At 51.8% G+C, this 27,215-nt stretch overlaps 1 protein-coding gene across 2 annotated transcripts in view; it reads left to right on the top strand.

Annotated features, from left to right (window-relative positions):
* The window catches only part of PAX5 (paired box 5), a 187,936-nt gene extending 170,055 nt beyond the window's left edge, over positions 1 to 17,881 (top strand). For both annotated transcript variants that reach the window (XM_042965180.1, XM_007089318.3), the window contains 2 exons: positions 10,312 to 10,398; positions 16,636 to 17,881. In XM_042965180.1, coding sequence (XP_042821114.1) covers positions 10,312 to 10,398; positions 16,636 to 16,712 — 164 coding nt within the window. In that variant the 3' untranslated portion in view covers positions 16,713 to 17,881. The remainder of the gene's footprint in view (positions 1 to 10,311; positions 10,399 to 16,635) is intronic.
* Positions 17,882 to 27,215: the final 9,334 nt, after the last annotated feature.

The raw sequence follows: 27,215 nt of genomic DNA, 5'->3' as shown, positions 1-27,215 counted from the left end.
CCTTCAGGTTTCCAGACTCAGCATCTTCCGATGGCCAAGGGAGTGGTAAGGAAAAAAACCTTCCTAGTTATCCAGCCCAGCTGCAGCCCCAAGGAATGCAGTTCGCTCTTGCTCTTTTCTGAGCTCTAACTACCAGTGGGTTTTGCTCTTGCCTTTTAAAAACACCAAAGCAAAATGATAGCAAGAACCACACTTCTCTTAGACCCTCCTGTAGGGAGCCAAACTCGGTGCCATTGTTGTGTGTCAGAGAGGCCTGGCCAGGCCTGGTGGGAGCCCAGCCCCTCAGGAGAGCACCCATCCGGGGCTCCTTTCCCCCACGGGACCTGCACCCTGGCCCCTGCAACAAACGTAGCCCACTTCCCTTTCCTTGTGTGTTTTGCTGTCTTCCTCTGTCTGTCTCATGCTTCTACCAAAGACCAAGAACCAGAGTTTTACTACTGCTTTTCTAGCATGATTCCATGACCCGGTTGGGTCTGACACCCATAGGAGCTGGCCTAAGGAAGGAGGGGTGCATTTATGCTGTGGGTGGGGCCCTGTGCTGGGGGCAGGGAAGGTTGCCAGGATCTGCTGGTCCTGGTGATCACTTGGTGATCACTTGGTGATCGTCTTGGTTCACGCCCTCGAGGAGGAGGTGGACTCCCCAACAGATGAATGGAGACAGGGTCACAACTACCCTAAGTCTGGGCAGGAAGTGCTCTGGACCATGGGGCTGAGGATTCAGAGGAAAGTGGGGGAATGCTCTCAGCTGGCACGATCACTCCAGAAAGGCTTCCTGGAGAAAGCAGTATTTGAGCTGGGTCTTGACAAGTTGGGAGATTAGACATGAAGAGGAAGAGGAAGGTGGTATTTCAGATGAAAGGCACAGCATGAGTGGATGGAGATGGGCCCCATGGAGCATCAGGGGACTGGCAATTGGTCTTTGGGGCAAGCGGGGAATGGGAGGTGTGGCTCAGAAGCTCACTGGGACCAGACCCTACAGGGTCTTGAATGGCACCATGGAGCTTCTGGTCATCGTCTTGCGGCTTTGTCATCACAACTGTGCTGCCTGTGGGCACTCCCGGGTGAGGCACCCCAGAGACTGGGAACTCCCTTGCCTCCCCCCCCCGCCCCCGCCCCACACACAAATCAGGTGTTGTGCCCTAGAGAGGCTGCAAGAGCAATTTGCACATTGCACATTGTCTTGCCCGTTGTTTGCTTAGATGAGGGCATGGAGACGGAATTCTGGAATAATACCACAGCGGGTGAGCAGATTAAAATTGACCCAGAACTGCTCAAAACGTGCCATAGCATGGCCAAGTGTCTCAGATTGAAATGTCTACAGGGGCCCAGACAGGTTACAGGAAGATGGGAAGTCAGCCTTGGGGGACAAGGCAATGGTTGTAAATTGCTTGTGACTGATGACACACTTGCCCCTTTAAAACACTGGGCTGACCATCAGTATATTCTGACTGGCCCCACGTGGCCAGAAGGCCCCAGTTCCTGCCTCTGACGACGGCCAGCTGGTGGGGTCTGCTGTGCACCCTGTAGCCCACGGTGGAGGTGCTGTAATGCGACAGTGGGGTTGTTTCCCTTGAGTTCCCCGAAGGGCCCTTGCATTCAGGTTCTTGCGGTAGACAGCAGGAATCGAGCTAACGGCACAACAGAGGACCAAGCTGAGGTTCAGAATGGTCACTCAGCTGCCTCAAGGCCAGTCAGTGGCAGAGAGCCAGGGCTCGGCCCTGGTCTCCAGCCCAGTCTCCGTCTGATTGCAAAGCCCACGGCTCTCTTGAGAAACAGAAGTGAGACACATTCAGCATTCACTCTCTCACGCTTGCCCTCTCTCTCGGTTTTTCTCTTCTCTGTTTTTCTGAAGGCCTTCGTGGCTGGCTTGAGCTGGTGGGAGAAGAGGTTTTTCCCAGGAATGGATCGATGCTCTGTGTACCAGGCTGTCTGGGCTGACAGGGCTGACCTTTACTGAGTTGGCTCGGGTTTTCCTTTCCCTGTTGGGAGTCCACGAAGGTCTTGCTCTGGAGAGAGGGAGATTGAGAAGCCTTGGCCTTCAAGGGGGCCCATCTGGGGGTGGGTGCAGTGAGAGTAGGAAAGGGGAAAGTGTTAGTGCTGAACACCCTTTGGGGTCAGTTATTTAAATCTCTGCGGCACACACTTTCTTTACAGGTGAGAAAACTGAGGCTTGGTGAGAAGGGGCTTGGTCAAAATCACTCAGGGAGGCTTTGACAGAGCCCCAGACTTCAGTGTGTGTGCACAACATGCACATCCATGTATACACATGTGTATGTATGTACATGTCTATATTCATGTATATATGTGTGTATATATATATATATAGGTTATGTGTATACACATGTATGTTACACGTGTAATACCTAGTATAGTAATACAATGTATATACAATTATAGAATATATGTATATATATTTGAGAGTTTGTGCCTGTGTGGGATGCTGCAGTTATCATCTGACTATAGACAGCAACGCACCGAGTACCCACTGACCCTCAAGCCCCTCAAGCCACGGCACATCATGCGGTTCTACAAAACCATGGGGAGGAGCTGGAGAAATCTCACGGTCCTTTTCAAGTCTTTCCTTCCTCCTCCTCCTCTGCAAAGATTTTCTCTCAAAGCCCAGTTTCAATCCTTCAGAAATAGAACTTGGCCGCGAAGTCACTTTGAAAGACTTTCCGTATGTTAATTACAGCCAGCCAAGGTCTCGAGCAGAGGTGGGAGCCCACCATCTGCAGATGGGGTCGGCCCCCGGCGAGCTCTGCAAATCCCCATCATCTGGCAGGTGTCGTTTTGGGTTAATTAAGAGCTACACTGAGCCGGTTACCTGTCACTTCTGAGAATTTTAGGAAACTTCGACTTTCTTGCCGTCTCTGAGCTTTTTAGCGAAGGAGAAACAAAACATCTCTGATGCTGACAATGTTCCTGGCTCTGGACTCTCCGGGAAAACACATGTTCGCTCCTAGTTACCTCATTGATTTTTATCGCTAGTTCTTCTGTACTTGGAAGACAGCATTGTTTGGGGGGATGCCCACCATTTATCCTAAATGTCTCAAGCCTCTGCTTCCTTTCTGAGTCTTTGAGGGAAGAACATATATTCCTCACCTTTATTCTGCTTTGGAAGGACTTTTGATGTGTGCCAGGGGCCTCTTTCAGCAGTCGGGGCTGTGGTCAGAGGGTTTGGGGTGGGAGCAGGGACGACCGAATTTGTTTTCTCTACCATCAGTGATGAGGAGGCACCGGATCCTCCCCACAGGAGGGTGTGCAAAGATCTGTCACCATTAAGTCAGCCGATCTCCACAAGCCTCAGAAATAGAGATTTTCCTTCCCTCCATTTTACAGATGAGAAAGCTGAAGCGCAGGAGAGAAATTCACGTGCCCAAGGCTACCCAGCCTGTGGGTGGCAGAGTCTGGCCTGGACCGTGGGTCTGTCTGACTCTAAAGGCCATTTTTTGTCGTCTTCTCCAGGGTAGACAGCTCTGGGCAGGGATGAAGGTGGAGCATACCTTTGGGTGTGGCCCTGGGTGGGAGCCTGAAAGGGGCCAGCCCTCTGTCGTTGGTCCTTCTGACAGTGCCGAGGAGGGGGGAATCTGCTTCAGGTGCCCCAGAGTCCCACCATGTCCCATCTGCCTGGTCCCACCTCCCTGCATTTGCCCAGGCAGTTGCCCCCTCGGGCCCCACCACTGCCTTACCCGGTGCAGAATGCCAACAACAGCCAGCTGGTGTCTCTGGCACCTGGAGACCAAGTAAGCTTGACTCGAACCCTTATTCCCTGCCTCGTGGAAAGGTCCTGTCCTCCCTTAGACTTCTGCCACATTTCCAGGGGCGGCTCACTGTTGCACACGATGGCCCAGGCCTCCTGACGTCACAGAATTCTTGGGCTCTGTGATCTATGTTGCTTTTGGACCACGTCCTTCGTGTCAACCCCGCTGGCCACCAAACCACAGCACTCAGCCACTTCCTTTGATTTCCACATACGGAGAAATCACCAACCTAGTCGTGAAAGGCACTGGGATATGCGGTGGGCTTAAATGTATTTGAGATGGTGGCTGCGGGAGGGGAGGGGTTCCAGCCCCCAATACGGATGATTTAAAATGGGAATCTAGACCCCCACTTAAATGTTCTTCACCCTCCTACCCTCCACATACACGTGATGGGATATACACATCCTCTTTTCCCTTTATCCCTCTCAATAGTAGAACCTCCCACGATACAGGTCCTTTCTCATGCACAGCACTAGGGTCTCTAAACTCCACTCCTAAACCAGTATGGGCTTTCTTTTGCATATTCAAGAACTCAGTGAATGTTGTAAAATTCCTTTCAGGGCCTTCTCGGTTTTTAGAAGAGACTCTTCCTCCTCCCTCTCTCCCCAGCCTCCTCAGTCTCCCAGGTATGGGTAGAGGAAAGTTCTGTTCTCCCAGTAACATTATCTTGTTTCCCTCTCACCATTCCTATGATACAGGTGCTTTTCTTAGGCCCATATTCAAGATGAGGAGACTGTCCAGAGAGGTTCGATCACTTACTCAAGGCCACGCAGCCAGTAAGGGAAGGGCTGAGTGCAGAGCCCGGCCCTCCCACAGGAATGTCCACACCCACCTGTGGGCCCACCTTCCCTCACCCCTGCCTACTTTCTGCTCCCACAAAGCATCAGGGGCCCAACCTGCAGTGCTGACTCCAACTCTGCTCTCACTCCATCCTGGTTTCCCCTTGGGACTGCTCCCTCCCAGGAGGTCCGGGATGGAGAAGATGATGATGTGTTTGGTTGGTGAGAGTTCCTGGGGGCTTATCTGTGACCACCTCCAGACAGGCCAGGAGCTGTCTCTGAGGAGGGCCCATGTGCCGCGTGTCTTCCGGATGGAGGTGTCACTGGCCCCTGAGTGACAGCCACCTGGACATGAGATGAGCTGGCACCCATTCCGCCTCATAGGGACTTTTCTATTAATGCATAAAAAATAAAGGTTTCCCAGTTGAAGGGGGTGGTATTTTTGAGAGGTGCCAAAAGCATGGGTAAGTTAGTGGAATGAGACAAGGGGCCCATGCTGTCCTTTGTGCTGTGCAGTCATAAGAGAAGGTTTTTATTATTTTTTTCAATTCAGTTTTGTGTTTAAGTGTAGCTGACACACAACGTTACATTTGTTTCAGGTGCACAACATAGTGATTCAACGTGTTTATACGTGACAGCTACGCTCACTGCAAGGGTAGCTACCATCTGAGCAGGTGCTTATTGTGTGATCTGTGTCTCTGGCCAGCTAGCCGGAGGGTAGCTGAGGGTCCTAAGGATGAGCCAGAACTGGGGACTTCGGTTTTCTGCCCCAAGGAGCATCATTTTGTACCTATGGTTATTGTAGCCATGTGGTTGTTCCCGCTTGCTTGGACTGTGGCTGCCGTCACCTGGCTGGTCTCCCTGACCGCAGGCTCCCCTTCTCCCGCTGTCCTCCAGATTCTGGCACTGCCTGGTCTTCCCCGGGTACCGGCTCTAATGGGAGAAAAGCACAGCGTTGTTGCCCCACCAGCTCTGCTCTGCGACTTGCCTCCGCCGGGGCCTCACAATGACCTGGCCATGCAGAGGTTCACACTCTGACCAGACCCACCCCAGACCTCTGCTTGTGCCTGGGATGCCCTGCCTCCCCTCTGCATATCAACATCCTATCTATCCTGGCTCACATGCTCCCCACTGCATGCCAGAAAGTACCCCCCGTGCTTTCCCCAGACCTTCTCCTGGTTGGGCAAGATTCCCTCTTCTAAGCTGCTGTTGTGAAGTTTGAAAGGAAAGAAGGTGAATGCTCCCCGGGTGTCGTGTCGGTGGTGAATTTAAGCAGGGAGATGAAGCAGGAGGTTGGAGCCTCCAGACCTGGAGAAGCCAGCAGCAGGTGGGACTCAGTGAGCCCTACGGACAAGGCCTCCTTCTCTACACCATGGCTCCTGAGAAGTGAAAATGAAACTCAGCTGACAAGGGCCTCGAAAACAAGAGAGACAGAGGCCAAAATGGGAGGGCAGGTCACGTAGGCAGAGGGTCCTAGGCTGGAAGGCAGGATGCCCGTTTGGGAGCCCGCCCCCCACCCCCGCCTTCCTGAGGCTCCGTCTCCTCACATGTAAAATGCAGACATTTGCACCCACCTGTGAGCTTCACAGGATGGTCAGGAGGGTTAAATGAGATTCTGGATGCCAGGGAGGCTCTGGCGGCCGGTCTCAGGTCATGGTCATCTTTGCTGAGCATTTACTGTGCACCAGGCACTCTCTGTGTAGCACTCATTCAGTCTTTACAATGACCAGATCAGGGGCATCTGTTAGTTGCCCCTACTTCACTGGGGAGGACACTGAGGCATGAAGAGGCTGAATGATCTTAACTCTGCCAAAGATCACAGAGTTCAGAAGAGGCCGACTCGGGATTTAAACCCAGGCAGTTTGGCTCTAGAGCCCTTGCTCCCAGCCTCTGTGCCAAACTGACTTGAGGGTTCAGTGGTAGCACAAGGGCTTGAACCTAGGCAGTGTGCTGCTTCCCAGCCGTCTTTGGGGCCAGGCGAGGTGAGGTTTATAGACGGGCAGCTTCCTGGGTGGTTGAGGACCCGGCCTCCCCACATCTCATGGGCTGAGGGCTCCCTACACTAGCTTTCTGAGTGGCACCTCGGAGCATCCCAGAAACAGAGCATGAGTTGGGGAGGCTGACCACGCCCACAGGTCAGCCTCATGACCCCTCCCCCAGAATGCTCACTCTCCCAGGGCATCTCACAGAGCAGGGCTTGCCAAGGACGCCCACCATGACCCTACTCAACAGACCGGCAGGGCGTCCCTCGGGGTTCACATCTTCTGCTGAGGAGCAGGATAGTGTGGTGAGTGGAACCTGACAGTGGATCAGATAAACTGGCCTGAATCCTGGCCGTCAGTACTAATAACAGATGGGAGCCACCATCTGTGTCCCTAGTTGACTGGGGAGTACCTATTCAGCCATTCAACAGTTTTCAGGGGCATCTGGGTGGCTCAGTCGGTTAAGTGTCTGACTTCAGCTTAGGTCATGATCTCACGGTTTGTGGGTTCGCGTTGGGCTCTGTGCTGACCGCTCAGAGCCTGGAGCCTGCTTCAGATTCTGTGTCTCGCTCTCTGTCTGTCCCTCCCCCACTCACGTTCTGTCTATCTCTCTCTCAGAAATAATATAAATAAACATTAAAAAAAATTTTAGGGACGCCTGGGTGGCTCAGTCGGTTGAGTGTCCGACTTCAGCTCAGGTCATGATCTCACAGTTCATGGGTTCAAGCCCGGCATCGGCCTCCATGCTGACAGCTCAGAGTCTGGAGCCTGCTTCGGATTCTGTGTCTCCCTCTCTTTCTGCCCCTCCCCTGCTTGCACTCTCTCTCTTTCTCTCAAAAATAAATAAACATTGGGGCGCCTGGGTGGCTCAGTCGGTTAAAGCGGCCGACTTCGGCTCAGGTCACGATCTCGCGGTCCGTGAGTTCAAGCCCCGCGTCGGGCTCTGTGCTGACAGCCCAGAGCCTGGAGCCTGTTTCAGATTCTGTGTCTCCCTCTCTCTGACCCTCCCCCATTCATGCTCTGTCTCTTTCTGTCTCAAAAGAAAAAAAAATTAAAAAAAAAAATTAAAAAAAAACCAAACAAATAGTTTTCAATGCCTGCTAGATGCCAGGCCCTGTACTAGACATTGGGATGGAGACATGAATTTGACAGACAAAACTCCTGCCCCCATGGAGCTTACCTCATACTGGAGGAGGCAGAATTAAAAAGATAAGCACAAAAAACAAGATATGTTGGATTGTGATCAGTTCTATGGGGGAAAAAAAAATAAAGCAGGAAAGAGGGATCAGGCGGGAGGAGTTACCATTTTAAATTCGGGGGTCTGGGCGCGCCTGGGTGGCTCAGTCGGTTGAGCGTCCGGCTTCGGCTCAGGTCATGATCTCACTGTTTGTGAGTTCGAGCCCCACGTTGGGCTCTGTGCTGACAGCTCAGAGCCTGGAGCCTGTTTCAGATTCTGTGTCTCCCTCTCTCTCTGCTCCTCCCCTGCTCGTGCTCTGTCTCTCTCTCTCTCTCTCTCTCTCTCTCAAAAATAAACAAACATTAAAAAAAAATTAAAAAAAAATAAATTCAGTGGTCTGGAGATAAAATTGAAAAAGCCTAGAAGGCAGTGAGGGAGAGAGTCGTGCAGACATATGTGCAAGACTGTTGTGTTACAGGTAGAGGCAGGCGAGTTAGCAGTGATTCATGGAACACGGACTGTCTTCGGTGGCTGGGGCGTCACGCAGGGGGCGGGGTACGGGGGGAGGCAGCACACAGGTGTAGAGAGGAACCACACCCAGACCTGCAGGGCAGACACTTCCGCATCACAGGAAACTCCCATGTAAGTGCTGTGGGAAACTGAGTGCATCTGAAGAGGCAGCTTCCCAGAGAAAGAGGTATCAGAGAGCCAATTTGGGGACAGGGTGGAGGTGGTGGGGGGTGCAGGGCAGATAACACAGACACAGTAAACTCCGGCCGAATGGACCCAAGACCTGCACTCCCGGGGGCTGGAGATCCAGGAGGCTTCCCGGAAGAGGTGGCCTTGGAGCTGAGCTGGCCGGCAGGCATGATGCTGCTGGATGGAGAAGCAGAGACAGCCTTTGCCAGCAGATGCCCTGGGCCCAGGCGCAACGCTGTCAGGAAGTGCCTCTGATGGGGCAGCCCGGAGCCCTGAGGGGAGGGTGGCTGTCCCCCTTCTCCAGGCTGCTCGGTCTCTCTGATCCCCCACCCTGCCCCCTAGGAGGAGGAGGAGGCACTGATGGATATGCGGAGGCTGGGCTGCTGCGGCCCAGCACTGTCACCATGCTCTCCCTCCCTACGCCGGAACCTGACACGCTGACCACTGAGGCATAAAAAACAGAGAATTGGAAGGCTCAGCCTGTCAGGCTGGGAGTGGCCCCCAGAGAGGCCTGAGGAGGAGCACATGCATGTGTGTGTGTGTGTGTGTGTGTGTGTGTGTGTGTGTGTGTGTCTGTCGCATGCTCTGCCTGTGGTTGCCTGTAGAAATGGGGAGGAGGCTAGCTGGGCCCAAGGGGTGGGAGTGGCTGGCCCCGCAGGCCTCCTTTATTGTTCCTGCCCAACCTGGGGGAGCCCCCAGGGACCCTACATCTGGGCCTGGCTGCTGGGGAAAGAGCAGTGCTCCAGGTCCTGACTTCTGGTTGGTCCTTCTGGAGGCCCCTGCCCTTTGGCATCCTTGAGAAGACTCCATGGAAGCATGTTTGGGCCCAGGGTGGTCTCACGGGGCTGTATAACTCCCATCACCACTGCCAGGGAGGGGTGCACAACTCTGTAACCAGTGGCTTAAAAAGCCAGTCAACGGCCAGCTACCAACAGCCTGGGCCAGGTATTGAGGTCTCTGCTATGCATCAGGCCCAAACCAGGCCCTCTGGAGTCCCAGCCACAGGGACAAGACGTGCAGGGCCCTCCTGCTACAGAGCCAGGACAGCAAGGTTTGAGGGCAGGGATTTTGAACTCCTTTCCTATGACTGGCTGGTGGTAAACAGGCTCTTGTGGGGCTGAAGAAAGAGCACAGGGAAGGGCTGGATGCAAGAACCACTGCCCCATGAGCAGCTGGGTAAGAGGGAGCCGTCCTCCAGGCCTGCTATGCCCTTTTCCCCAGCGCTGCCCGCCCCCCTGCCCCCCAGCCCAGCTTGTAGTTCCTGCCTGAGCACACCTTTCCAGTGCCTGCAAGGCCCCCACCCACTCCCCCTTCTGTGCTCCCCAGCCCTCTGGCTTGTCCCTTCATCTCAGTCAAGTGCCATCTGCCTTCTCCTGGCTTTGGGTCTGAGTTTGTGTCTCATCCTCCCCCATTAGACCAAGGCCCACGGAGCAGCCACCTCTAGGTTTACCACACAGAGGGCCAGACTACAGTTGAGGTTGCCTTTGGCTTCTCAGTTCAGAGCCACTCGGGAAACACATGGGAAGTGAAATCGAATCCACACTGGGGCACTGGAGTGCCTCAGTCAGGGCTGAGAACCAGGCAGCCTGGAGCTTTGAACTTGGGTCAAAGTCATTTTGTGAGAGACCCTTTCACCTGTAAAATGGTCCAATAACCCCAGGGAACACCTGGCTCATAGTAGTTTCACAGTACACATGTTAGAGGCCAGTATGTACTCCCACTGCTGAGAAAAATGTTATAGGGGGAAATACAATACCAATGATAGTTGTCCACTGAGTCAGGATGTGGACCAGACTTGCCTTTATTGGTTACAAAAAATACCTGCCGTTAACGTAAGAGGCACATGCCATTGGCATTTTCCAAACCTGATTTGACATTTGGTTCCTGTTTCTCTCCCCACCCACCACATACAGGGAGTGAGTTTTCCGGGAGCCCCTACAGCCACCCTCAGTATCCCTCATACAACGACTCCTGGAGGTTCCCCAACCCGGGGCTGCTCGGTGAGTACTGGTAGAGGCCCTATGGGGCCTCTGGGTCATCAGCTGCCCCATTAGGACTCCTCTTTGGGCCAGGGTCCTTGACAGCCTGAGTTTTGGTCACTGATTGGGGATGGGTAGTCTGGGGGTTGTGATGGGAGCTTCAGACAGTAAACACACTGCAGCCCACCATGTACCCTTATCCCTCCCCCAGAGGTTTTGGTGGATAAGGGAAAATGGCAGAGAAGGGAAACAGAAAAAAAAGGGCATTGAAGAAATGAGAGGAATGTAGAAAAATTGCCTGCCCAAGAGTAACATATTTCTTAAGAATCATTGAATATTCCAGTGAGAAATTTCTAAGTAAGAGGCAGTGAGGAGGCCGACTTGGATTGATTGGTAGTGGCTACCCATCTTGATAAGGACTCTGAGGCTTAGTGATTGATTAGTGATGTCTGCCATGGACATCAGCAGAGCCAGCTCCATTTGGAAACTGATTGCCCTGTGGCTGAAGGCCTTCCAAGTCACGCCATTCTGAGCTCAGTTGGAGCCCAGATTATCCATTGCTGGGGCCAGCCTGATCTGTGTACATCATCAAGGATATCTGGGCCACTCCAAAGATCAAGCAGGGCTAACTCAGCCCTCAAAAAGCCAAGGAGAGCCTTTTGTTTTGTTGAAATTAACTTACATGAAACCAGCTGGTGAGTGATAATGGGAGCTCAAGTTTCTGGAGCATGAAACCAGGGCCCAGGGCTGACAGATGTCACTCACCACGTGGGGGCAGCGCTAGCCAATGAGCCTGCAAGTGACAACACTGATCCTGCCCCAGCAGTCAGCTGAGGAATTTCTACACAGGTCAGGAAGAGCCTCAGAGACCATCCAGGTCTGTCCGTCCAGCTTACTAAGGCCTGCTTAAATCAGAACCTATTAATTCCTGGATCCTAACTTATTTTAGGACTGGAAAACAGACTTCATCAAGAAAGCAAGAACCTGGTACCTTCAGACTCAAATTGCCAGGTCATGGGTCTTTGAAGGAGGCCTTGAAGTCACGATCGTGATTAGGTGATTAGGACAGACACGTGACATAGACACATAGACCACCCTTTCATGTACTTGGGCCTCAGGCTGCCCAAAGCATTTTGGCATATTATGCAAAACTTGTGGGTACAATAAAGAACAATGCCAGTTAGTACTCCAGGTCCCTATGTCTGGCGATGTCACTCATAGAAGACCAGGGTCTTTTTTATGGCCTCCCAGAGGGGCTCATCTGTGGACTATGTCTCAGACTTCTTTTTTGGTTTTGGTAAAAATTAATTCTAAGTATGGAGCCATGTCTCCACTTACCTAATGCTTTTCCTTAAACAAACCCCCTGAGAGACCTGGGTCTCAGCCTCAGGCCCAGCTGTCAGTCTCAGGAGGCAAGGGCTAACCATGGTCTCCCTGAACCAGAATTCTAGCAGGGGTAGGGGCAGAGGGATGGGTCTGGAGCCCAAGAGGATGGCAAGGGGAGGGTGGGACTAGACCGCATCTGAGGCCTTAGCTGCTCAAGCTCAAGTGAAATCCAGTTCACATCCCCAGTTATCAGGCATGGGCTGTGTTTCTGGTATGGAAAGGATGTAGACTCTGTGTCAGGTCGCTCCCAGGCTGGAGGTGAGGGAGCCTCAGGCAAGTGTGTCTGTGCTGGGAGGTGCTTAGTGCCTTGAGAGGGACCAGAACCAGTATGGAGAGAAGGAAGAAGAAACAAAATCCTGTCCATCTAAATGAGTACCTGCTAATTGTGTGGACACCAGGCAAAAACTCTTCGTGTGGGTTACATTATTTTATCATTTCAGCAGCCCAAGGGAGCACATACTACTATCTCATCACATACATATGAAGACAGTGAGACTCAGAAAGGTTAATTAGCTTACCTGAGGTCACACAGCATGCAGGTTGCAGAATGAGGTCTCAGACTCAGGTTACGTGGAGCCCAGAGCCTATTTTCGTAACCAGCGTGTGATGTGGCGCTCTCATCCCCTGACCAGTTACGTCCCAACGGTACTTCAGCCTCATCCCTCCATAGGAAGCTTTGCGGGTCCTAAATACAGACTATGTATGTGATGAGAATAGCTCTGGTCAATTTTTGAAAGCCATGTTATTGTATTCACCTGTCAGAATTTCAGTTGCAAACAACAGAATCCACTCTGGCTAGTTTAAGCAGAAAACCAATTTGTTGAGGGATATCGTGGGCTTCCAGGACCTCCAGGAGGACCAAAGAGACACGGGTCGGGACACACAGCGAGGAACAACACGCAGCCACACTCCCAGGGCCGCTCTAGCCTCCTGCTGCTGCCGGTTGGCCCTGTGCTCTATGCTGCTGCACTAGCCAGGCTGCTGAGCGATCCGAGCAGATCGAGTCCCTCAGCCCACTCACCTCCTCAGGCTGCTCCCTTTCCAGTCAAAACCATTTGCCAGGGAGTCTAAATGGCAGAACCTAGGTGATATACCTGTGCCCTAGCAGCACACGACTGGGAGAACGAGTTCTGACTTCTAGCTCGAAGAGGCGGGCCTCATACCACAGGAGACCCTGCAGATACAGGAAAAGCTTAAACAATGTTGGGCAGTTACAGACGTGAGAGGTGGCCCCTGCACCATCCAGCTCTATGACCTGGGGAATCACGGTCAGGTCATCAACCAGTCTGGGCCTCAGCTGCCTCAGGGGTAAAGTGAGGGTGATTGCCAGTGGCAGCTTCATGCAAGCAAGCAGCTGATATGATGCTCTCTTGAGGCCCACAGCCCTGAATGAGCAGGGATCCCACTTTCCTGAAGATGGGTGAGATGCCAGGTTCCCTCTACCATAGTCTTGCAAATAAGCTCCAGGCCCACTCACATCTCCCAGATTTCCCTTTACCCAGAGCGTCTTCAGGGCTTTAAGCTGAAAGAATCCCACTGCAGCAGGGAGCTAGACTATTTCTGGGGAGGGCACCAGGGGTGTGGAAACTTGTTCCTCGGTTCCATGGTGCTCCTGCTAGATCCATGGGAGCTGTGGAAACAGGTGAGACCCTATACACACACACACACGCACACGCACACGCATGCGCACTCACACCCTTGCCCACACTGTCCAACCTTGGCCAGCCTGGTTGAAGCCCCCTTCACAGAAACACCACCAAAGTGGAGGGACAGTGCTGCCTAATGAAGCTGCACACTGACTGCTCAGGTGAACTTCCCTCCCCACTGAGCCTCCTCTGCAGGAACTGCCTGTAGGTTGTCCACACAAGGCCCAGCCAGGGCACGGTGATCAGGCTGGGAAGGCACAGACGCAGGCCGTGGGGAAGAAAGCGATGGTCAATTAGGATTAGAATGGGGTGTGCCTGTGGCCACTCTAAGGGGATGAGAGAGTGAGCAGGAGCCTGGAATGATTGTGCCAAGAAGTAAATTGATGATAATGAGAATTAGAGAGGAAAAATGACAGAAGAAAAGGACAAGTTTATTCTAGAAGGAGGTCTAATGGGCACCAGAAAGACAGAGTACTTTGTAAGGTGCTGTTTTTATTTCTTATGGTAAACGCAAGCAGTTTTGATTTTGCAGGACAGGCTGGCCAAGAGATTAGGCTTCGAGAAGGGAGTGAGTCAGAGCCGAGGGTGAGAGGTGGCCAGTGGGGAGCTCAGAGGGCTGAGCCAGGATCGTCCAAGAAGCTTTACTTCCATTTCCTGTCCCTCGAGGCCCATTTGCGAGGACAGCTCCTGTGGTTTTCCTGCTCCCGTGCCATGCCCAGGCGTGCAGGGATGCCCCCACCATAGGCACACACACACGTTCCTCTCGCTTGGGCTCAGGCAGCAGGCAGGGCTAGCACTGCAGATGCTCTGTGGGTGACTGTCTTAATGCTGTCCCCATCCCAGAAGAGAGAGCAGAGGAGGCCGGCTGACAGGTGTCTCTGAGTCAGGGCTCCAACTAGGAAGGTCACAGAGGAGGCATCAGAAAACGCATCTCTGGGAATACATAGGCTGGGATTGGCGTCTCTGCCTCTGGAACAGCATAGCAAGGCACTGCCTGCTCCTCCTCTGTTGTCATTGCTGCCTGAGCCATATTGCCTCCCAGGGAGGCAAAGGGAGGAAGTAGTGTATCTGCTAGTTAGGACTGGGTTTGGAGGGCCACTGTGGCACATGCTAGAGTGCCTCCCTGCCCCAGCTTGCCCTCTTGATTACAGATTAGCTGTGTGATCTTGGGGAAGCTGCTTATTCTCTCTGCGCCTCAGTTCCCTCATCTACTACACGGGGACAATACTAGTTCCTCCCTGATGGAATGGTTTTGGAAATGGAAAGAGTTAATGGCTATAAAGGGCTTAGAAAAGTGCCTATTTCCAAGGCACTCTCACATCCTTTTCTCATGGTGCCCTCATATAGCTCCATTGTGACCCCCTTTTACAGATGACAAAAATGAGGCTCAAGGGAGGGAAGCCACTTGTTCAAGGTCACTCAGCCAAGAGTGATAGAGCCTGACTAGCCACCTCCAGGCCTTGGTGCTCAGTTATGGTATCCGGGAGAATTGCCAGGATTGGTTTGGATTTGGCTGAGATTTCAGAATAAATTTGGGCTGGTTCCCCTGGGGAATTAAGAAGCTCACTATTCCCACCCCAAGAGATGTATTGATCTACGATGGCAACGAGGACCCCTACTGCTGTCCACTTGGATAAACACAGCCTCCAGCATCGTGTAGGCCATGAATTGCACTGTGGTGGAAAGTGTCCTGAATCCAGGCCAGGCTGTGGCACTGAGAGGCCCTGTGACTTTGGGCACATGGTTTTGGTTTGTTGAGCTTAGTTTCCTCATCTGTAGAAGGAGGCAACAGCCTAGCCTTTGTGGTTCTGAGAATCTGCTGGACTCCCCTCAGATTCTTTCATCCCTGGGGAGGAGTCAGGGCACAGAATAAGCCTCTGGAGGCCTCATCCAAAGCATGTAGTCACAGAATGAAGCCTAGAGACAGTGGGAGGAATCCAGCTTGGCCCTCACACTGGCTCTGTCTGGAGGTCACGGGCAGCACCTGGCCCTTCTCCCACGTACTCACATACCTCAGTCTTTCCATGTCCATATCTTCCTGTCCTCCAAACCCAGTCCAACCCACATCCTCCAGGAAGCCTGACCCTGCCAGAATAATCTTGAATTCCCCAGAGCTCTTCTCTCGGAGCTCAAATCCCCCTCCTGACTCTGAACATTGGTCTGTGTGTGATATTTGTGCAGCATTGCCCCTTGCTGCAGTAGAGCCAGAAAATAAATGAATGACCGGGCAGGGGTCTTCACTGTCGTTCGTTTACTCAGTGCTGTTGTTCACTGACTCAACAAACCTGGCTGTGAGCACATGCCACGTGCCAGGTTACACACTGGGGACTAAAGAAAGACGCCAAGAAGAGCAGCGTCCAGCCTCTGCCTTTGTGGGGCTCTCTATCCACGGGCAGAGGAAGAAGCAACTGAAGAGGTGATAAGAGCACATGGTCCAGGCTGCGGCAGAGTGTGAGCTCGGGGCAAGGGGCTTCAGGAAGCAGAGGATGGGAAAAGGCATCAGAGAGTATGATAAAATGGGCTGACTCACCTGCCCTGTAGGTTGAAGTGAGACAACACATGTGAAGGACACTGCGGTGTGGGGCAGAAGAGATGCTCATCCAGTGGTAGTTACTATTAGCATTAGGGTCTGTGTGAGATGCCTGCAGAGTCTGATTTCACCGGAGTGTGATGTGTGAGCGGTGTGGAGTGGGAAGCAGTGGTTGTAGGAGGTAAATCCAGAGAGGTCGGCGGAGCTAGGTCCCGACGTATCCACAGGGCAAACTGAGAAGTGATGACTTTCCATCCTCTAGGTCAAAAGTTGGCAAACTCGTTCTGTCAAGGGCTGGATGGTAAATAGTTTAAGGCTTTGCAGCCTGTGTGGTCTCAGTTGCAATATTCAGCTCTTCTGTAGTTGCATGAGAGCATCCACAGACAACACAGGGAACAAGTGGGCAAGGCTGAGTTCCAGTAAAGCATTGTTTACTGAAATAGGCGGCAGGGAGGATTTGACCTGAGGGCCCCAGTCTGCCCACTCCAGCTCTAGGCGGTGAGGAGGCCTTGAAATCTTGTGAGCAGGAAGCAACCCTGATCAGGTTTGCAATTTGGGGAACAGACTGGGACAGACTGGCCTGGACTGGCTGGGAGGGAGGAAGGGGCAGGGGTGGGGGACACTGGTGGAAAGGGGACCCCAGGTATGGGGCACGAGGTCACCCTCGAACTCTGTGCTCTCTTCTGTCTCTCGCAGGCTCCCCATACTATTACAGCGCCGCTGCCCGAGGGGCTGCCCCACCTGCAGCCGCCACTGCCTATGACCGTCACTGACCCTCGGAGCCAGGCAGGCGCCAAGCACTTATAACACATATCACTGAGGGCGATAGCCTCTCAGCCCCTCTGAAGATGGCCAGAGGGGCCCAACGAGACCATCCCCCAGCAACCCCCACTCACCTGAAACTCCCTCCCAACCTTTTCCTGCCAGGGACTCTGGGGTTCCATGGTAAGGCTGTTGGACTTGTAGACATGCGTCCATTTCTAAGAGTCAATCAGTGAGCTTCTCCCAACAGCAGCTGGGTCTCTGCAAACCAACGGACTATTCTTCAGACAACTGTAGCCCCAGCCTAGCCTGCCAGTCCCCAGCTGTCTGACCATCCACCTGTCTTCCTGCCCCAGGCCTGGGAAGGAGAGCTTGCTTTTGTCGCTTCAACAGCACCCATGTAAATACCTTCTTGCTTTTTTGTGGGCCTGAGGGTCCAGCTGAGCAGACAGCCCACCCATTATGCATCCAGTACTCCCGATGTGTCACAGGAAATCTTAGACCTGTGTGCAGAGTATCCCCTCTGTTCTGGCTGCCCCCCAAGGGTGGGCTTGGAGTTGTCCTTGAGACTAAGGATGCCCACCTCAGGGCCCAGCCTCCTGTTCATTGCTACTTCTTTAACGTCTGGACTAGGAGTCTCATCGGGCTAGTTATGCTTCAAGCTTCCCCCCTGAGAACCTCCTCAGGAGAAACACACTCTGGAGAGATGCCCTGGCTTCCTGACTTCATTTCCCTGGGCCCAATGCAGTGTGAGCAGCTCTTTTCCATATCAAAGGACTCAAAGAGAACTGTCTGGGAGAGTCTTCAGCTACTACTCTAAAGTAAGATGCTGTCCAAGGTGCTGACTGCATTGCGGACTTTGAATGCTAGGGCTGGACAGGACCAGGAGACCATAGTCCTAGGCGGGAACCCCAAGGCCCTGGAACCACTGAACTGAACTGGGATGTGTTTTCTGAGGAATTCCCAGGTTCATATCACACCGGACACCCACCGTGGACATTTCTCCCACCCTCCAGGATGCCAGAGAGTGGATTCTGGGCAAGCCTGTCCCTGCCATGTAGACAATGATTAACAAAAAGGACTTTCCTGCACTGAGGACCACAAACACCTACAGAAGTCAGCCAGAACTTCATGATCAACCCCTCCCCACCCTCGTGGAGCCTAGTATGCAGCTGGGAATAGAGGTGCTGGGGTGGGAGCAGATGCCTAACCTTGCACAGTGGGTATGTACCTATTGATGCAAGGGGTTGTGATGGTCAGAGCCATGGCCAGTGGCCCAAGGAGCCTGGAGAGGGGAGCTTGGAGAACTCGCTGTGGGCTGGTGAGATCAGAAAAACCCACCTGGGAGGATGCAGGGGACAGAGGAAGGCCTTCTGGGAAGATTAGGACAGGCAGTGAGGAACTGGTGTCTGAACTGGGAGTGGTTTTGAAATAGGGGTACCAGGGGCCACCATCTCTTCTCCCAGGGCCTCAATTCCTTGAATAGTTTTTTTGCCAACTCAGAACAGCAAGGTGAGGCACTACCCGAATCTGGGCTGAATTACAGTGAGAACAATGGATGTTGCCATCTCATGTGACAGTGTCCCCAATGTTGGCACGTCACCAAATTGGCAAAGAGCTGGGGTAGAGAGAGCCTGAACTTTACGTTATTGGGCCTGAGAGGTCTTGTCCTGGCCGTACCTTTTCCTTGCTGTGGGACCTCAGACGTTCACCTCTCTGAGCCTCAGCTCCCTTGGTATAGCAGGGTCACCTGCAGGGTCATCCTACAGCTCTCTCCTTGCCTTCCTCTTTCCCAGGATGCTGGGGCTGTAACAGAGTCATCTGGGGCATATCTTCCACTTCTGAGCAACCATACAGGGTGGGCACCCGAGTCCTGCTAATATTTGGACCAAATAGGAAATAAGAACACCCAGAGGCGTGGGAATCAGCCTTGGGGAAGACCTAGTCCAACTTCCCTCAGGGGAAACTGAGGCCCCATTTGGGGAAGCCCAGGACCATGCAGGGAGATAGAACAGACCTCCTGTGGCCACCACCAAGTGTTTTCTCCCCAACATCCTACGAGGCGGTAGGACAGAAGAGGAAACTGAGGCTCAACAAGGTGGAGTCCCCAAGCAGTGACTGGCAGAGGTGGAGCTGGCATTCAGCCCCCTGACCCCAGGAACAAGGTGATCCTCCCATCCTTGGGGAGGGCAGTTGAGAGTGAGGGCAGTGGGAGGTTGCTCTGGGTCCACTGCCACAGATGGAGTGTCCTGGGCTGTTAGCACTGCTGAGGGAGCCCAGGCACCCAGGGCAGAAGTGGAGCCAGTGAGCTCACTGCAGGCACACCCACCACCTTGGAACCTTCTGGGCAAAGAAGGGAGGCAGCTGGGGCAGAGCCCACCTCTGAAAACAGGATGAACGAGCTCCAGCCTCTACCTGCCAGACAAGGTAGGAGAAGGTATGTTAGCTGGCCTCTCCTTTCCTCCTTCCCTTCCTCCCTCCCTTCTTCAGGAAGTGATGGGGTCAGGCCTTTGACCTCTTGCATCCTCATCTTTGGATCCTTGTCGCTCCTTGTGGTCTCAGGCTGTTGGGAGGCCAGCCTTCCCTGAACCAACAGCCTGAAGCGCACACTAAAGCCCATCTGGCCCCATACTGTTCTTTCTCCTTGCCCTGTGATGAGCTCCCTCCATGCCTTTCCTCTCTGAAGCTCTGCTGGTCTTCAGATCGCATTGGTATTTATTAGACAAGCACTTGATTCCTGGGCTGCCAGGCAGAAGCACAAGAGCACATGGACGCACACGCATGTTCTCACACATGCACCTGCTCTCCCCAGCTCAGAGTTCCCGCGCTGGTTGAGCTGCCCGGGAGCTCAGAGAGAACGGTTCCGAAGGACACAAGCCGTTGAGTAAATGCCAGAGAATTCTGAATGAAAAACACAAGGTCAGGGCTTTCACCAGCATCGTGGCTGGAGGCCTAGGGACCTTCAGCCCTATGTTCCAGCTCTGACTTTTGGAAAAGGACCTTGTGAATTTTATGAAAAAGTTTCATACCATTAGTCTAGCTCCAGCCTTGAAAATTTGATGACATATCAAATCCAACATCCCTTTCCCAAGGCGCCTTAGTTAGGGTTAGCCTTTTCATAACTGACATTTGTATGGTGCTTTGCCATCCTTGACCATTCTCTGGGGCAAAGATCACAATGCCCATTTTACAAATGGGAAAACTGAGATTTGGGGCTTGCACGGTAAGACAGAGCTGAAGTGAATTCTCAGATCTCCAGGCCCCGTTCACCCTCCACAGAATTGCGCTCCTGTCATGGGAGCCTATGACTTAGACACACCCTTCAATATCTTAGAAACCCCCTAGACCCACAATGAGGAAAGAAAGAACAGGGACCCAGAGGCTGGCCTGACCAAAGGGCCTGCAGGCTGGTAGTTTTGCTGGTCTGACTTGATTCCCATTAACACCAAGACCTACAAAGTCTTTGCCCAGATTCACTCACATCAGTGCTTCTGAGGTTTCATCAGACTCCTTCCCTGCTGTGTCCCGAGACTCCGATGGGATCGGATCTTGTCCAGGACTGTACCATCAGCCCTGGCAGGGCCTAGACATGGGACCAGATCTGACCTCTGGGGTCTAAGTTTCCAGTGGCATGAGATGTCTGTCGTGAGATGTTATGAGATGTCCCTCACTCTTTTCTTTATCCATCCCACTGTGGTTCAGACTCTAGGCCTGGCTGTGACAATATGCAGGAGTCCCCTAGCAGGCCCATTAGGGTACTCACAGGCCTGGGAAACACAGATCACAATCTCAAGAGCCCCAAACTGCTACTTTCCAGGTCAGGCAGGTGGAGTAATCTTGCCACTCAGGCAGGGCATGAGGCAGCATGGGGTGGTGGGACCTAAGACAACCAGGTTGCTTACCCCATTCAATGGCATTCAAATGTGAAAGCTTTTAAAATGCTCTTCCGGCCAAAAAATATGGGCGAAATTTGACCCACTCACTGGCAACTAGCTTTGTGACTGTCAGCACAGAGCCCAGTGTGGGGCTCGAACTCATGAACCACAAGATCATGACCTGAGCCAAAACCAAGAGTCAGACGCTTAATCGACCAAACCACCCAGGTGCCCCTGTGGCCCTCAATTTTTGTCCAGTGCTCCCTTTCTTCTTCACCTCCTTTTTTTTTTAAAGTGTATTTGTTTTGAGAGAGAGAGAGAGAGAGAGACAGTGAGCAAGGGAGGGGCAGAGAGAGAGGGGGACAGAGGATCTGAAGCAGGCTCTGTGCTGACAGCAGAGAGCCCGATGCGGAGCCTCAAACCCACAAACCGTGAGATCATGACCTGAGCCAAAGTTGGACACTTAACCAACTGAGCCCCCAGGCGCCCCTGTTCTCCACCTCCTTGCTCTTCATTGAAGATTTGGGGGGAGATGGGAGCCCAGAGAGATGGAAGATGCGGTTCAGATTGGCCAGTTGCTGTCAGGAACAGGCACCCCAGTCCTTTCCACCTCCCTCCTTACCTGGGTTCTTGCAGGCCGTTTGGGCTTTGAAGGTGGGTGCGGTAGAACAGTTGGAGGTGGTGGGGGGGTGGAGGGATTGTTGGTTTTGAGAGGAGGTCAGTGCTGCTGGGGCGTTTCCTCTGTGCAGGGAAGAGCCCCAGATGTGGCCACAGGGCACTGAGGGGTGAAATCCCTTTATGAGAAGTCACATCCCAGAGCAATTTGCCCTGCTTTTGCAGCCTCTGACACCGGCTACCCCCTTCTGGATGACATTTCAGCTAGAATTTAGCTCCAAGCTATGGGGAGCAAATCTTAAAAACAAACCAAGCGTTCCTGACAAATACCTAGAAACAAGATATGTCTGAGACACAGCTGCCCCGAGGGTAGAGAAAAATCCGGGTCCCTGGATAGGCCAGGCCCAGGCTGGTGTGGGTGGATCCCATAGCACTCAGCTAGACCAGCTCCTCGGTGGCCCCACTAAGAACCTGGCTCTGCAGCCTTGGCCTTGTCACCCATCTAGGAGCCTGTCTCTGATGGTTTCCAGGCACGCACATCGGTGCTCCTGGAGAATTTATTCCTTTACTTCTTTTGGCCTCAGAGAGGTCCAAGGCAAGTGCATTTCTTAAAAGGTAACAAAACACATTATTGGAAAATTGGACAGTCAGGCCATGACTCCTAGCCTGCAGTCTGCCCCACCTCCCAGCAGCCCCTTCAGCCCCTTGTCCCCTGATGTCCCCTTACCTCAGGATTCCCTCTTGCATATTCATGGTGGAGCCATGGTGTTGATCTGCACTTCCCCACTGTCAGCTCATGGCTGCACCTCCAGAGTGGCGGCCAGGTCCCGAGGGGCTGTGGGGAGGACTGGAAGCAAGTCCCTAGCCTGCCCGCTCTCCTGAGGAGGGGTCTGCAGTGTCTCTGACATGGGCTGCTGCCAGGAGCAGGCAGGCACCAGACTTTCTTGCATTCACTGTAATTTCTCAACACTGGGGTCCCGTTCCTGGACCACCCCCACCCCAGGATCAAAGGAGACGTCAGGATCATGTCCCTGCCAATCTAGAGTTTGAGTCCACGTGTTCCCAGGGGTCCCATTTAGCCCATCTCTGAGTTAGGGGCAAATGTAACCACCGTGCAGTAAGTCTAGATATTCCTCTTCCCACATCTGAGACCCCTGAGCGGCATAAGGAGAAAATGCAGCTGTTTATATATTTATTGAGGAAATCTTAATTCTAAAATGGGGTCAGTCTCAGGTAGTGTATTTGGCCTGTGGGCAGGAATCCCACCTTTCAGCTTTAGACAGCTCTGAGCATGGCATGCGGAAGGAAGTGTGAAGTAGCAGGGGAAGGGCGAGACTGGGAGTTCTGTGTCCCCTTCCCTGACTCTGAGGCCTGGCTGGAGGGGGCCAAGCTGAGCCTCACCCGTCCCAACTGCGGGCCCACCCAGTCCTGCAACTATGGCCACCAGGCCACCCTTATCCCCCAAAGCACCATGCTTACGACCATGTCTCTCATCTTCTCTAAAAGCACCATTAAGAACAAGTGATTTTGGATGATGGATTTTTGATTTACAAACGGTGCATTTCCCTTGGAGTGGAACAGAAAGGAAACCATTTAATGGCTCCCTATTTTCAAGCATGAATACATTTTAATGAAACTATTTTATTGTATTTGAGGAAATGGAGAGTTGAACATTCCAACCAATCAATAGCCAATTAATTGCTATAAAGCTAAAAATAAATAAGTCCTGAGTCTTTTTGAAATGCCCTGCAAAGCTCAAAGCCTCTGGATCAGCCCTTCCCCTCCATATGTGTGCATGTGAGTGTGTACATGCACATACACACGCGCACCCCTGTACCTCAGACATACTTGAAACTCAGAGATAGTGCTGAGTCTCCTCATGCCAATTCTTGCCTGCTCTCCTGGCCTTTGGTCAGAGATGGTGAGCAGACCTAGCAGCAGCCCATCCCTTGGCCCGGAGCCACCAGCTCAGAGTGGGGTATTGTGGGCACTGAGGGCCCCCTCCTTGGCCCCAGCTGCTGGGCCTCTAAGTCTGGGCGGAGGGTGGAAATCTGACTTGGGTGTTGCCCTGACTCTTGCTGGAAGACGCTGCCCCGGTTCTTCACCCTCTAGTGGCCTTTGGACATTGACTATTTATAGAAATAAATGCAGATTACATTGCAAATGGAACTCTTTGCCAGGAAGACACATGGATTTAGCTTTTCATTCTTTGAGACAGTTGACTTTGTCTTAGGGACTGACCTTCCAGCATCAAAGAAATACATATCTACTATATCCGCCAAAGTTTGTGATGCCTGCATAGACGCTTACTTGTAAAAAAAAAAAAAAAAAAAAAAAAAAAAGTACAAAAAAAGTACAAAAAAACAAAAAACCACAATTGAATTGCCTTTGAAAGTAGGAGATGATCTGTCTCCAACAGATTGAAAAAAAAAATGCTTCTTAAAAATGTGTATGTTTTGTATTCTTTTTTTCTAGTAGAAATACCTGACTTGAAATATTGGTGGTTTTTTTTTTCTTAGTGACGTGTGTTGCTTTTGTGTGTAATAATATTTGAATGTAATTACAGCAGTGCCGATTTGCCAAAGATGTTGGACATATTTTTCTTTTGTTGGGAGGAGGGCAGGGGCTTGGGGTGGGACTTGGGAGAAAACAGGGGTGGGATTTTGGTTTCATTTTTTACCTTTTTTTTTCTTGTCAAACTTGGAATTTGTGGTTTCATTCTAAGTTAAATGGTTGACTGCAACACTTTTCTTTTAGATTAGTTGGAGAAACTTGCAATAAGATTGGCGTAGTTTCAATATCTGTGTGTCTTTTCATGAGTGACTGTTACTTGTGAAGGATTGATTTTATGTAACCTTTATGTGAGATAATTATTTGTAAATATTTGCCATAATTTTATTGGTTCCTAAAATAAAAGTAATTTTTTAAGTTCAGGAAAAGAATTGTATCTCATTTGTTTTTCCAACTTTGTACAACTTGCATTTGTTTTTAACCTTTGACGAAGCCACATGGGCTGTGGGGAACTTTACTGGCTCTCCTGATGAAACCAGGGTCAAACAAATCTATGTAACTAGAGTGCTGTGTTGAGGCATCGGACCGTGGCCTGGGCAGGGCAGGGGTTCCCAGGCAAGCCGCCAGCCACTTGGCAGGGTGGAGCCCAACCCCGGATTTGACACCTAGCTCTGATATTCCACAGCCGTGGAACCTTGGTGAGTTCCGTAACTCAACTTCAGTAGCTCCAAAATGGTCGGTAACACCTGCCTCATTTATTCATTCAACAAACACCGAGGACACAGCAGCGAACGGGGTTAACAAGGACCCCAGTGACATGAAACTCACAATCTACTGGGCTCCTGTGCGGGGAACGTGAACACACACTGCATGTGTGCTCGGTGACCGTGTGCCCTTGCACACATGCTCTTAACCTTGATCCAGGCTGGATCTTAAAATTGCCTGAAATCTAAAATATCTGTTACCCACACACCCTTGACATGCAGACAGAGCTTAGGAGTCCGTCCTGCCAGGAGACCTTGGGCTCCAAAGTCACAGGCTATCCCCCGCCAGACCTCAGAGCCCAAGCGTCCACGATCCTTCTGCGGAAGGTGCCCTGTCCCTATAGCTTCAGAGCGGAGCATTTGGACTGCATAGGAGCCCAGGAGTGGCTTTCCATCAGGGGCAGCTGCAGACCTGAGCCCTGCCCCTGCTGGGCGGTGTCAGTCTGCAAGGGCAGGCAGGGACCGCGGCGCCCCTTGGCACAGTGTGTGCGACGCGGTAATTGCCAGAGATGGAGTGGGTGAGTGACCGCGTGGGGGCCGTGGGCTGTGACTCATTCATATTTAATAAAGCCGGCTGTGCGGCTTCCATTCATTTTGGCAATGGATGGTGACGAAGGTGATTCCTGAGGGAGAGAGAAGGATGCTGGTGCAGCGGAGCACTGGCCCAGCTCCTTTCTTCCCAGCGCTCGAGGCATAGGGGCTCGAGCTTCAAAGACAAGTGGCAGCATTTTGGAACTGAAACTTGGACCCTTTGGTGAGGCAGAGCAGGCCCCTCTGTCTCTGATGCCACGGCCCTCGTTCCTGGCTCCCCTGGGACAGAGGGGCCTCAAGCCTGCCCTCCTCAGTTATGGGACACCAGTATATGCAGTAACCCGGGCACGTGCAGTCCCCACATGACGGCAGAAAGGAGGCCACGGCGAGGCCTCCAGTTAGGAGGGTGGAAATGCCAACCTTGAGTACGCTCAGGCAGCCTTCAGCAGCCTCAGTGACCATCACAAAGAGGAGGAGAGGGGGATGGCTGATCTGCCATGTGAGACTTAAGCCTTAGGCCCATTCGTTCCCTAAACTCCCACCATGCTAGGTGCTGGGTAAAGAGGTGATCCGTGGAGGGATCAGGCTGCATCAGGGCTGTGAAAAAGGCAGAAGGATAAAGGCTCCTAAGTGCCTGGGCTGGCTCTCAGCTCTAGATCTTGGGAGTCAGTTTGCTGGTATGAGCAGTCTCCTCACTTCTAGGAGCCTTGGTTTTTTTCTTCTGCACAATGGGTATAAATCTCATAACATTTATTTTGAAGATGTGAAGAATACATGTGCCGTGCAAAATTTTTTTTCTAAATGACCAGTGTGAGTTTGCCAACCTCTTTCCTCACTTGTAAGGAAGCCAGATTTTTACATCCAAAGGTTAAACTCTAGGCGGAAGCTTCTTTGAGCCAGGCTCACTACCAAACTCAGGAGGAGGGTTGCTGCAGACTGAACGTTTGTGTCCAGGCAAAATTCCTATATTGAAACTTAATCCCCAGTATGATGGTATTAGTAGAAGAGAACTTTTGGAGGTCATTAGGTCATGAGGGTGGAGCCCTCATGAATGGGATTAGTGCTCTTTTAAAGAGACCCTGGAGAGTTCCCTCATCCCTCCCACCATTTATGGACATAGGAAAGAGGCCCTCACACATACAAATCTGCTGATGCCTTGATCTTGGATCCCCAGCCTCCCACACTGCAAGAAATAAATGTTTGTTGTTTAAGCCACATAATCTGTGGTATTTTTGTTATAGGACTTGGAGCAGACTGAGACAAAGGTAGAATGCAGAAATGAACTATCAAGGAACCTACTGAAGCCCTAGGAAGATCTTCACTTCACATCTTCCACTCAAATAAGCCCCTGGTGGATTGAAGGTTACTTTTTTTTTTCTTTAAATAGACTTGAAACTCACGACTCTGAGATCAAGAGTCGCATACCCTACTGACTGAGCCAGCCAGGGGTCCCTAACCAGTTACGTTTTAAATATTTAAAATAAATCTAGTAGGGTTTATAGATGAATATATCTCAAACTTCCTTATGAAATGTGACTTTGGAAGCTTAAAAGGATGGAAAAAATAGAATTTTGGCTACTTAATTTTTTTAACTTTAAATGTACAAAAAATGAACAAAAAAAGGACAAATAACTTGGAAAAATAAACCTAAGTAACATGAAGAGGTGCAATGCCATTAATAAATGAAAATTTTGTATGCAATGATATGAAAACTACTACTATCCCCAAAGGAGAAATGGATAAAGGACTTACATAGATCACTCACAAATGCAGACATATTAAATATAAGTAAATGTGCAATCTGGGATTAAAAGCAACATGACTCAACTTCACAAAGATCTCTTTTAAAATACCCAGTTCTGTTGGGGTGCCTGGGTGGCTCAGTAGGTTGGGCGTCTGACTTCGGCTCAGGTCACGATCTGTCAGTTGACGGGTTCGAGCCCCGCATCAGGCTCTGTGCTGACAGCTCAGAGCCTGGAGCCTGCTTTGGATTCTGTGTCTCCCTCTCTCTGCTCCTCCCCCACTCACATTCTGTCTGTCTGTCTCTCTCAAAAATAAACATTAAAAAAAATTAAAATACCCAGTTGTGTCAAAGGTATAAAGAAATGGACACTTATGCTGCCACTGGGCTGTCTGACAATATGAGGCTCCAGGCCTGGGTGCTGGCCCCAGGGACACCTGGAGGAACAGGTGCTCCAAAGACACGGTTCAGGCATCC

Source organism: Panthera tigris, chromosome D4 (genome assembly GCF_018350195.1).
Source record: "Panthera tigris isolate Pti1 chromosome D4, P.tigris_Pti1_mat1.1, whole genome shotgun sequence".
NCBI classification, from domain to species: Eukaryota; Metazoa; Chordata; class Mammalia; order Carnivora; family Felidae; genus Panthera; species Panthera tigris.
Note: the sequence above shows the minus strand (reverse complement) of the source record. Positions and strands in the feature narration are given on the sequence as shown.